General features: G+C 37.3%; 1 protein-coding gene across 5 annotated transcripts in view; it reads right to left on the bottom strand.

Moving 5' to 3' along the window:
• Positions 1 to 197: 197 nt before the first annotated feature.
• LOC106142774 (plasma membrane calcium-transporting ATPase 3) overlaps positions 198 to 13,030 on the bottom strand; it is a 107,417-nt gene continuing 94,584 nt past the window's right edge. For 2 of the 5 annotated variants that reach the window (XM_060951540.1, XM_060951541.1), the window contains 2 exons: positions 5,012 to 5,080; positions 198 to 2,252 (listed from right to left, as the gene is read on the bottom strand). In XM_060951540.1, the coding sequence (XP_060807523.1) occupies positions 2,034 to 2,252; positions 5,012 to 5,080 (288 nt within the window). In that variant the 3' untranslated portion in view covers positions 198 to 2,033. Of the gene's footprint in view, positions 2,253 to 5,011; positions 5,081 to 5,785; positions 11,114 to 13,030 lie in introns of those variants that run through there. The other 3 variants (XM_060951543.1, XM_060951544.1, XM_060951542.1) reach the window with 2 other exon arrangements.

The raw sequence follows: 13,030 nt of genomic DNA, 5'->3' as shown, positions 1-13,030 counted from the left end.
GTGTAGTTATATTGAAGCAGGTTTGGACTCTCCCACTTTCAGCTTTGCGTGTTCCCAGGTCCACTTCTATGCTCTGGAGCCCGGGGTCTGCTTTATTCCGAGATATAATTGAATTTCAGTTAACTTCATACCGAACACAATAAAAAGATAGGTAGGTACTTTTGTGACGAAACAGTAGGAAATAAATGAAACCACAGTTTTAAAAACAATAAAATAGATTTTCATTTATTGTGAGACGAAAAATACAACAATGGGACTTATCACCTAAAATGGTTAGTGGCAGACAGTCGTGTCAAAACAATTTGTTAGGTAGGGCGCGACCGCGGCCGCGGGCTACACTAGTATGTCTTTCATGGGGAACTGTAACGAATATCAACCAAATAGTAATATACACAAAACGATACCATGACTCTCTAATTCACCGAAATCATAACTTATTATTATTATTAAACATGTGAAGTTTCAATAGTTTCATTTTTTTAACTAATTTTTTAAAAAGGCTTTATTGATTCGAAGCTAATACTTAATTACTTACAAGATTGTTTAATAGTTTTAGTAGTTGTCGCGTCCGTCGCTGCCTCGGCAACACGAGAGACCGCGTTCGCGAGCGACTTCGCAAATAAAATGTAACAACTTCTCAATACCGCTACTATGAAACGTTCTATACAAAATTGAACATCGCCGATTCGCTAGATCGTTTTGATTTTAATTTATTACTAAAACAAGTGGGCGGCGAGCGGTGGCCCGCTCCGTGCGGCTCGATTCAACCCGATTCTAAGTCGATTAAGTACATGTCTTACGTTATAAGTTGAAAATGCCACTGCTGCGATTCTACGTCGCCTATGTCGTGGGGCGCGCGCGTCCGCTGTGCGGCGCGGCACGTGGCCACGAGCGTGTGCGACACGTGGCCACGAGCGCGGCGCGTGACCGCGGGCACGTCACGTGGCCACGCGCGCGGCCGCGACCGGACGCACGCGCCGACCTATTGCTCATAGAGAAAAAATTCCAAAATCAATTCGTTACATATATCTTGTTTAATAAACTTGAAGTATTTATCAATAATCAATAAGTACATTATAATAATTGAATAATTAGTATTTTGTTTTCATAAGAGACTAGCATTACAAATAAATATGTACCTTCAGCTATACAATTTAATGTTTATTTCTATTTTAAACATTTTGAAGATGTTTAAAGTGGACTACGTCGGTTTTTACACAAGAATGCGCTGTTTTCGGTTCTTGTATAGAAACTTTTCAGTTGATGCGTCTACGCTTCGAGATATGACTTAAATGTATACTTAGACTTAGGGGAAAAAGGTTGTAAAAACAAAAGAAAAGTTATTGAAATTTATAACAAACACCTTAAGTAATACTTCAATAATTTAGTTCAAGTACAGGCGGCGGCGGCGGGCGGCGGCTGTCGCTCGGCGTGCAACGATGCTGCGCTACAAATGAAACAACTTTATACAAAAGGATGAGGCCGCGCCCGGCGCCGCCCCCGCGACATGTCTTTGACAAAAGCAATATAAAACATTTCATTCCGTGTAAGAGATGACACGATGGTATGCGAAAACTTTATTTTCAAAAAACACACGTCCATTCGCTCGTCCTTGCGCTTAAATCTAAAATTAATAATTAGACAATATTTTTATTTGTTCAACAGACGCGCGCGGTACGACGCGCGCGTATAATAATAAAATATTTTCAAAACAATCGAATAATTAAACACACTAGTTAACAATATAACTTATGCTCAAATACACCGGTGGAGCGAGCACGCCTCGACCGTACATGTTCAAAATCAAATACGAAACATCATCCTCGTTATTTTAAAAATATGATTTTATACACGCACGTTTTAGCTATAATATAATTAGAGCGATGGCAGCGTCGGTTCGTAACGTCCGTGCGCCGTCCGCGCCGGCGTAATACTGATATTATACGCTAAATTATTGCATCATCGGTGAGCTGGCGCTAGCACTGCGGGCCGTACAGCGTGGTGGGGGGTAGGTAGGGGGGGGAGTGGGGGGGTTACACGGCCGTCTCGGTGTGGCTGTGGCTGGACAGTCGCTCCACGTCGATGTCGTGCGGCGCGAGCGTGTCGCGCGCGGCGTCGGCGTAGTCGATGCTGGAGGAGTGCGAGAACCGCTTGGAGAGCGCCGTCTGCTTGCGGAGCGCCTCGGCCAGCGCCGCGTCCGCCAGCGAGCCGCGCGAGTCCAGGCCCTGCCGGAACGCGTTCACCACGCGGATCTGCCACACACCAACACACCCATTACAGACATGCTCGACGGACGCGCTTGTGACGCTCTGATTTAACGCGCGGCGCTGGTATTCATACTCGCCATCAAGCCGTAGACCCAAGCAGAAAACGTCTGAGTTACTCGGCAAAGAGTACATCTCTTTCCGAGTAGCGCAGCGACATGTCTCTACTTGTATTTAAACAGCTTTATGGTACAATCTACCAAGCCAAGTCACTTTGCTGAGTTAAGATTGATAGTTAAACTGGAAAGACCTCAAAATAACTTATTCACGACACAACATGTTATTGAAAATATGTTAATAGGTGTTTTGAAAAATTGGCTCGTGTCGTCTCATGTGAAGAAAAGATAGATTTTGAAAAAAACTTATTGAATTTCTGAATAATGCGTCGTGAATAATAAGGATATTTTATTCATATCAGAAGCATTGCATCGAAGAGTTGTGATAGTTATTCGTCGTCGGGTCGGGTATCATCATGTCGTCGAGATAAATTCCACTTGGCTTGGGAGTTGTTATTAAACACGTGTTTAACGTTTCCTTACCACTGAAACGATAAAGGCGTGAGATGAGTTCCATGATTTCCTATGTGTATGAATACCAGCTTTATACATAGTAATATAAACTTGATCAACATTATTACGAGAACAAGTCGTAGTTGACATTGATCAAACCAAGTTACACTTTCGCGCACATTTGTAACAAACGGTTTTACAAATTTGAGCAAACTAAACTCGAGTTATTGATCATTGCCTCTTTCGAAAACCGGAAACTATAATCACCAAGTTTTTAAAATCAGAGCGCCACACATGCCAACAGTTGCCAGCGTGTTCCCGACCACTAGCGCCATATAGTGGCGCCGGTGACGACACATTATCGTTAGATGAACATAAATGGAAGCACACCGAGCCATAAAAAAGAGGCGAGAAAGCGTAGGTAATTCGAAATTCCAGTCACAGTTCGATTGGCCGCATGCCATGCAGTGGGCCCGTGACGTCATCGAGATCCTGCTCTGAATACAGACATGTCCCTGTGCGAGGGTGTGTGAGGGACTATCGTGTGCATGCATTATGGCATCTGTACACTTTGATTAGTGTTTAGTGCCAGTGGCTCATTCTGTTTTCAAAGATTTTTTTCTAAACACGAAAAAGCCATTCGCATTGAACAACAATCAACGTTAATACTAGCCATTAGTCTGTGACTGCATTTTAATTCACCTCCTCTATGTGAGCTACGCGGTAAGCTCTATATTTGCCCTACACATACGAAGCAACATTGATCCTCCATGTCCTATGTCCATTTTCCGAAGCAAGCTCAAAAAACGGTAATATCCTTTAGTCCCTCAGACAAAAACGGAAGCGCTCCTATGATTTAAAACTAGAAGCTGAAAGTCATTCACCTTTCAATATAAAGATGGCCAAAAGGTTAAAACTGGAGCTACCGATAAAAATGTTTTATTTTTGACATAAATTTGACAAATATTTAAACAACACGGCATTTAAATATGTATATATCAAACTCTCAATAGTGAAATTAGTTAAAAATATTGGTGCAAAATGCGGGTAGTTCGAAAATAATAAATCTTTTTTTTCAAGCGCTATTTTTGAACCTTTTGGATCCAATAATGAGTTGATGCATAATTTGTATGAGTCGAAGCTTCCACCAACCCCCGATCAGCTGATTGACCCCCGATTCGAATGTGCAATATGTGAGGCAAAAAATATTTACGACATCTACAATGCTATGAGTAAATGGGGCGAACAAAAACATAATAGCTTATTCTAGATATCAAATTTTGACCGCAAAAGCCGCATTTTGTCAGATCTTGCGAAGCATTTTCGTTAGTACGGAAATATAAGATTAATCGTTGATGATAAAACTTATGAATTATTAATCCACCGCGATATTTACAGTATATATACAAGTTGTTAACATGGGTATAATTTGGTACAAAAAATTGGTATTTATATACAACCACACCCAAATGTTTATAATAAAAATATTGATATTTACAAAAGTCCAGAGTACGATCAACTTCGGAAGTTATAAATTAAATAGATTTTAAACATTTAAAGAAGCGTTACAATATTTATACTTGTAATATTTTTACAAGATAATTTTAAATAATTATTTAATTGAATATTGAAATATATTTAAATACAATATATAATTTTATTTTAGACATAATTATTTAGCCGTTCTTATCGTTTTTTGACGACGGCGTTCATTATATTATTGATGAGCCCGGATGTTAACAAATGTATGAATAAACAGCGCATGCGTCAGGATACATGCAATATGATAAGAACATGCACGCATCACGCAGACCTTTTGATTTAAATAAGAACTAACTATTGTGTGAATTACATAAAATATTCCAAGTAAAAAAGACAGACCTTTTCTAAAACGTCTTCAGAAAATATTTTATATTATTTTTATAATTATATAATAAAAAGTAAGTTCTAATAAATTTTTACTAACTATTAAGAAACAGAGGTACAACGAAAAATCTCAAGTTTTACCAAATTTAGGAAACGGTTTACCAAAAACTAACCAATAAATTTCTATATCACAAAAGGCCAGCGCAACGACAAATATACATATGGAATACAAAGAATGGATATAGTTGTAGGTAGGATAGATAGAGTACAGTATTGACAGTTGAACATATAAAAACAAAAAAATCCAACATAAAAATAGTTTAAAAAAGAGGACGTGAGTGAAACAGCGGGCTTCCTCCACGGATATCTTACAGCTTGATCGGTCGATGTCTTGCTGTACGGGACAGGTATCAACCGCTCTTGTAACTCGCCACCTATGACCTTCCGGGTGCAATTGGGTTTTCATGGAAAAGAAAATAAAAACGAGAATATGAAGTAAAGAGTCACGACACGAAGAGACAGACTGGACGGCCCTCCGGCCGAGAGGTAGGTGTCTATAGATACATCGGCGGTGCTGGTCTGACGCGCTTCCAAACCATTTAAAAATATATATATATATTCGGAACTTAATAAATATATATTATGTATAATTTAAAATACTTTTGTTACTGACTGTACATAATTTTTTTTTATTTAAGTTTTTAATTACAAGTTTAAAAGCACGCTAGACAGTTCGGCAGTGGAAGTATCGTCACGAACAAAGTGTATATATCAGAAGTATTGAAGTATATCAGGGACTGACGAAGCAGTGTGCCTCGCGAAGCGATGAACAGATTGTAGGAAGAAGATATTAAATAAACATAGAGTAAACATAAAATATAACGCAGGGTCATCCTATTACCTTAAGAAGCACATTCATGGGGTGTGCGCTTAAAACTATACTTTATTTTGTATCCAGGGCTCCGTTACATCCATTATTTAATAGTAACAACTTATACAAAAATTAAAATAATTAAATAAAATATATAAACATTGATCCCAGTCGGCATGACACCGTCTATAAGATTTATTTCTGCTAAGACTAGTGTTATCTCGTTTTTTTACGTTCACTTAAAGAGAGATGGCGCTAGTTACAAAGATATAAACTTTATAGATGATACCATACTGCTGGGTATAGACATCGAACATATATTGTTGTTTTCATAAAGCGTACAAACAATGTTTTTTTTTTTGTTTTTCAACAAACAATTGGTTTATGTGCGTGTGTGTCTGTGTCTGAGTGCGTCGGTAACGTCACTCGTGTGTTGTCGAGTTAATGTTTTCTCTCATGCGAACTAGTGAAGCACACATATCGACGTCGTTGCTCACATACCAGATATCTATCGATGAAATCTATCGACAATAGTCCTGTTACTAAATAAGTCTACACACTAACAACTATGTACAAAAGCATGTATGGACATTGTGATTGGCAAAAAACATGACATATACGGAGATTTTTGTTTTTTTAATTTTGTGGTTTTTACATATCCTTAGTGACGAATCTATTTACATTATATCAACGTGGCTATAAGAGATGAAGCAAGGCCTTATATACATAACCTAATACAATCAACGGATACACTAGATTATTACAAAATGCAGGTGAATTTTTAAACAGTATCCAAATTTTCAAAATTCTGTACATGAAGCCCACAAATTCTTAAAAGAAATTTATAGTCTCTTGGAAACTAAACATTATTACTTTTTGTTTAAGGTAATCCTTCTATATCTATTTGATTTATATTTTAATTAAATGAAATTTAATGAGTTACATGCCCAAAACTTGATCGGTAAGGGTACTGTTATATCATTCGCCCGTATCGATAACAAATGTATCCAAACTATTTCTATAGTGATGCTACATCTACATTACATTCGAGAACGTGTATAAGCGCTAAGCGAGATCTAACATCGACTAAGACCGTACGACAAACATTGGCCAATGTTGGCCGACAGCACATAACATGTCCCGTTACGGCCAGTTACCTTATAACGCAGCTCTCCGAGGCACAGATGGTTGAAATAAAATTAACTTTGGAGTACAGATACTTTATTACTATTTAATAGACAAGAAGCTTTAGAAATAACCAATAGATAGTACCAGTTTAAGTAGGCGATAAGGAAACCATGCTAACTATAGTCTTTTTAGTGTTTTAATTTCTATTCGGCGTGAAAAAACTCACTATAAGCGTTTAATTTTTTTTAAGAAAAATTAGTTTAGTATTTATTATCTAACTATTGGTGTACACCAAGACACGAATTACCAATTTATATTTTTAATATAACAATTTTATACTATTTCTATATATTAACATTCATGTAGCTGAAATACACTACACGATGTGCGAACGACGATATTTACCAATAAATATATAATTTTATATAGACGCTATATACTTAAAACATAAACGTATTTCATTATCCCAAAGAATATATCGAAAGATATATAAATTTGCTTGACATCCGATACCTTGGATAAGTGAGTGAAATGAAAAGAAAATAAGGATTGAAAAAAGAGATGGAAGACGATAGAGTAGTGGATAGTTGTGTATAGTGTGTAAAGAAGGTCAGAGGCGTATTGAGGTCATGGAACTAGTAGCAGATAAAAGTGCAAGTTAATTTTCCTTTAAAATTCATATTAACATGACTATCTTGCTTGTTAGGTTAATAAGGGTCGATTAAATTATTTTTAACAAAACAAGATAGCATGCAATTTTATCTAATGGACAGTTCCATTTCCATAATAACCAAGAAAAAGTTTAAATTAGGTATCTTGTTGCTTCTCCTTCTAACCATGCAACCGTCGGTTGTTTTACACGTGCGAGCTAAAATTGCATTCAGTCTACAGTTTAACTATTAAAAAAAATCAAGAACTGGGATATAGCGTAGCGTGTCTGGATTCGAAGTAAGGAACCATTGGCACACTACAGTACAACATAAACACAACCATCTATATAAAACATTTATCTAACACTGAGATTGTTCCACCGTATCGACACATCTAGATAATTGCATTCCTTCAAATAATAAATCGACAACAAGCAAATTTAAATATCACCCTAGATTTAAAAACGTTCATAAAAGCACTTGAGTAGCACAATTGTGATTTGTTAATATTTTTATATTTTATTATATATAAAAATGGCACATTCATTTTTAAATATTATATATTTTATTTAAACTTTAAACACGACGAATACAAATATATTTTTAAGTTTAATTACAAAAGAGATGAATGTATTCCAGAAAATATGTATTTACATAAATTATTTCATCTGAATATATTTTTAGCAAAAATTAAATATATTAGACAAGTTTGTGTTTCATATATTTTATTTAACATCGGTAACCAAACAGAGTCTCTGCTAGGAATCAACATACCCGATCTAAGTAGTGGTGCACCATAGTTACATGTAATCTAATTAGTAATTTTGCAAATTCACTAATATACTCTTAAAAATCTAATATATTCCGTAGACAATAATCAATTCTTATTTGCTATTTTTAAAGAGATATTAAACGTCTTTTATTTTGAAAAGTTTATTACGAATGAATATTAATTTTTAGAATATATTTTTTCATAACAATATTGTTTAAATGGCAGTAGTTTTTTTTAGTTAACCTGTACGTGTCGTTGTATTTTGGTGTAAAAGGCCGGGGGGTTTTTTTTATTTTGTGGGTAGTTTTATTATTTTGGGGCTTGTGTTTTAATCATCGCTTTGATGCGATGTGGGGCTGAGAGCGGGTAGGGAGCTGCCACCAGACTGGACGCTGATCCTCCGATGCTCTGCCAAATAATTATTGACAAATATCCTGCGTCCGGCCAATATATCCGCTTTTTGCTGCAAAACAATGACGGACGTGTCAGTAGACGCCCCGCCACCCGCATCTACTCTACGGTACACAGCGTAACAAAACTGCTTTGTTGCCAATCCAAAGGAAAGTGTTACAGGGAAAATTGGCACTCCAAAACCAAACATCAATTAAGGATGAATAAAATTACTATCATACTGCTGCGTGGAATTTTGTACTGTTTGATAGGAATTTACACTATGTTTGCAAAAACAAATGAAATTTGTTCCAACAATTTGGCTTTAGAATCTCAATGCTACTAGAAGTGAAGAGTTTAGAACTATAAGATGTTTTAGAAAAGCAGTTTCGTTAGTAAAGTTATGTGCCTAACTTCAACTAGGATAGGGGGCATTCACACTAGCTGGGGGCAATCGAGGGCATCCAGAGCAAGTACTATCAAAATAAAGGTAAATAGGGATCAAATATCGTGTCGGAAGCTAATCCAAACTACTTGAAATCCGGTATGTGAGCTAGGGCGCTGTATGCTTACTGCGGACTGTGTATCGGGTAAATGAAATATCCTTGTTCACATAAATAATTTTATTACGATCGTTTAAAGTGCCGGTTAAGTATGTAATATTTAACAATTAAAACGTTACATAAAAATAAAAAATAAATTATGAAACTTATTTATAAGTACATACACAACCGAGTTAACGATAAAAAAATAAGTGGAAATAAAAATTTAAAAGTTTTTTTTTTTAATTTTGTTTCTTATTTAACTATTTTGGTGTAGTGGAGATTATATTTTGTTATGTATTTTCTTTTTCAACAGTTTTTTTATTATATTTAAAAGCCTAATACTACAATGTTATAAGTTTGGTAAGTTATTATGTCTACTATATTGAACAGTATAATACGAAAAAAAAAAAATTAAAAATTCGGATATAAAACCCTTAAAGCGAGATAGCGATAACAATGAAATAACAAAAATATCAATCGTTCTCTGTTATCAAAATCTCAATACAACACATCTATAAAAAAATCAAAAAAGGAAAAATATACAAATTGTGCATACTCACAGACATCTGTATACATGCAAAACACTGTAACATAAGCATGAACACACTATAAATGCGAAGCATAATTAAAAAAATATGTAAAAAGAAACAACATTTTGTACCAAAAAAATACATTTCTTGAAAAATATACTTAAAAACTACTGAGCGGCCATTTTGTCCACGTGTACGCACAAAATGGCGGCTTCAACTCACGCTACGGTGGTTGTGGACCGAGGCTCTTTGAACGCCGGTTCAAGAAGCCATCGAGAGCGTCCAGCATCGTGCACACAACCCATGCTCTACACGATGAGTCTCGTCAAGTACCTACGTGATCGATGTCTATACTTACAATACGTACTCCCTATGCGTGTCAGACCTAAACTTACCGTCAACATCTGAAATAGAGCGATTTTTCTAAAACTGGGCGGCCCCCACCATAACTATACGAGTGGCGAAAGAAAATGCTATGGAATTTGATTCGAAAATTTATTCATTCAATGTAAATAGACCTCGTAACATTCGCAAAACTAAGTAAGTTTCAGATAATACATATTTGTTATAGCTCTTTTTTTAGTGAAGCGTGAAGTGTCTCATTCATATTAAACTTTAGGCATCATAAATATTCGAGAGAATAACACGTAGTAAAGATAGGTTAATATTCGATTAAAATGTTATAAATATATATTATATAAGATCTAAATACAGATCTAATCGTCTCTAGCTTTGAGTCAGAAACGGGTTAAAAATGGTCCCAAAATTTACTATGAAACAAAACACACAAGCTGCCGAGTAGTTTCCAAGATCTCTTCATTATAAATATTATACTCGTAACAATCTACTTACACAAAAAGCTAGTGAAAATCGAAAATTCGAAAGATATCTTTTTTAAGTAAAATCTCAAAGTCTAAGTTTTAAAAAGTTTACAATATTTAAAATGGAGTTTTCCCACAATTTGTTTTAAATTTTATAATAACTACCTATACAAAATATCACTGCTCCGGTATACAATAAGACGTCAAAGAACCTCTAATTTATGTACAAATACGATCGTCTCTAAAATAGCAGTGTTCCGGCCGACTGACGGGGCAGACAAGACTCGTTAACCTACGTATATATAAAAGGGGTCCCGAGCTAAGATATGACAACTATATCTGTCGGAACGATTAACATTGTGAAACTTCAACAGAGTACAAACATGGGAGCGCCGCGTCGGCGCCGCAACAGGCACAAATCGGTTTAGGAGCCTACGGGCGTCTAACATCTATAGTTTATTGCTATCGTCTACCTAGTACTAGTTTTCAACACTTAATAAACCTTAACGTTAATCGCGTAAGTACGGTCCGGGTCAAAGAAACAAAAGTTTGGGGGGAAATGAAAAAACGATCGGGGGGGTAGTTGTGCGGTGCGCTCAGAAGATGGTGGTTTCCGTTTTGTTGGCGGCGGGGACGTCGTCCGCGTCGATGTAGGCGATGTCGGGCGCGGGCGCGCGCAGCCGGGAGCGGAGCCCCGCGGCCGAGTGCGCCGACAGCCGCTCCTCGAGGTCCTCCAGCGTGGATTTGAAGGCGCGCACCACGCGCAGCTGCAACCACACAACGCTGCCACTACCCGCCCCACCCCGCCGCACACCCGAGCGCAACGCACGCACTAACACCACTGACCTCAAGTTAGGAATACGCTGGATTCATTTTGTTGCCTCGGTCGATGAGTAACATCGGAATATTGTTAAATTTTAACATAAATAATATTATACCAACTGGGATTATCAAGTTCAAATGTAAGTACTAGTTTTTACTGTCATTTTTCTGCGGGTGTATATGTATATTTGTTGTGAACACAAGTTAAACTTAACTTATTTTGGCCCATTAAATATGGCCATTTTTATGACATTTATTGTAAGATTTGTTAATCCCATTTGTACATACTAAAACATCGTAGTATCGCCTTGTCGTTACTATACATAAAGGCAACACGAAACTAAAAATGCATTTGTGCATGGTTCCGCTAACACAATACCAATTGAAATTCTGTTGCGCCTTATTAATTGGTAAGTAAAAGTGTCCAGCGTAATTAAGTTGAGATCAGTGATACGCCACCGATAGCTCACATTAAACGAGTGTGGTGTGGATGTTCGCTGTTACTTTCCATTGTCTGTATTCAGAGTTCAACGTGGACGCACTACGCATGCTCTATCGACACCTGTGCGACACGTGACCGGCCGAAGCTGGGTATCCACCAATCAGAGAATTATACAACGCGTGACGGTAGCAAATTCTCATTTCAAACAATTTGTGACACGTTCGACCGTTATTTCAAATAATGGATCCGTAAAATTTTGATTTGGTTAATTTTTGAAATAAAGGATAACGTGTCGTATTTATTTGTTGTATGTGATTGTTGTGTCTCTGGTGGATACTCACGACAGTCCTCAAAACTCCTGGTGGTTCAGTTCGGTGGAGAGAAAAAAAAGTGACATTCTGAAGAGTTTGCAAACACACATGTTGCCTACAATGTCGGCCAACGACTTGTTGCCGGTGCGACAGTGGCGACATGCGCATCGGCTAAAAAACTAGGTGCTAGCGAAACGGCTAAAAATTGAAACAAACATGTGATCTACTCAAGACCTCGAAGTCTAGATGAGACACTAAGCGAAGGACGACTGGGATAGGGCACATTGAGACGGCCAGAGTCTGGGTGCTGATAACTCGGACGGGGTTCAGGGGGTGCTATGAGACAGATGAACAGACAAACGGAGGGGTGTCTTCGGGGGACATGTACAACGATAGACGTGGGATGCATACAGACGTAAACAGACTATGTATATATAGCTCGCGGCGAGTCAACGACACTTCGCATTGGTTTTTTCTCCAAATATTGCAACTTAAAAAGATTAGCCATTTATTTTGCCATCGAAATATATAAATATGGACATATAAGCAAAGTTTTTGTATGATTCTACATATTGTGTGTATATAGGCAACTGATTGTAAAATACCATATTTAGCACACTTCTGTCGCTTTCCCTCCCGTTATAATGTATCCATCCCAAAGTTAGGTCCAACTGAGTGAGCGGTTTTAACGGAAATTAAATTTGATACTTTAGTTGTAAATTTTTAAACACTTAAGTTTGAAAATTTCGAAACGTTAAAAGCAAATATTAGTCCCAAAAACTAAACTTTAATTCTTATTTTTGATTTGGCCAATCCTCGAAACTTTAAATATATATTACAATTTTATACATCGATACTGGCAACGTCAAATTCAAATATAAGCAAATTCGAAACTCAAGAACATTCCAAAATTCAAATCGTATCGTGTGACTCCCCGTTCGCGGCCACTACGGGGTCTATGATTGGCTACGCGCTATTTCGCTGTACCGTCAGCTTCCGTCGCACGCAGTTCGCCGGCAGCCGCCGCGCCCGCCACTACACCTCCGTCTCGAGCACCGGCCGGTGTTGCCAACAACATCTCTCAACGACGCGCGGCTCCGTTCCCCATT

This window comes from Amyelois transitella, chromosome 25 (assembly GCF_032362555.1).
Source record: "Amyelois transitella isolate CPQ chromosome 25, ilAmyTran1.1, whole genome shotgun sequence".
Taxonomy (NCBI): domain Eukaryota; kingdom Metazoa; phylum Arthropoda; class Insecta; order Lepidoptera; family Pyralidae; genus Amyelois; species Amyelois transitella.
The sequence above is the reverse complement of the archived record's forward strand: the minus strand, read 5'-3'. Positions and strand labels throughout refer to the sequence as shown.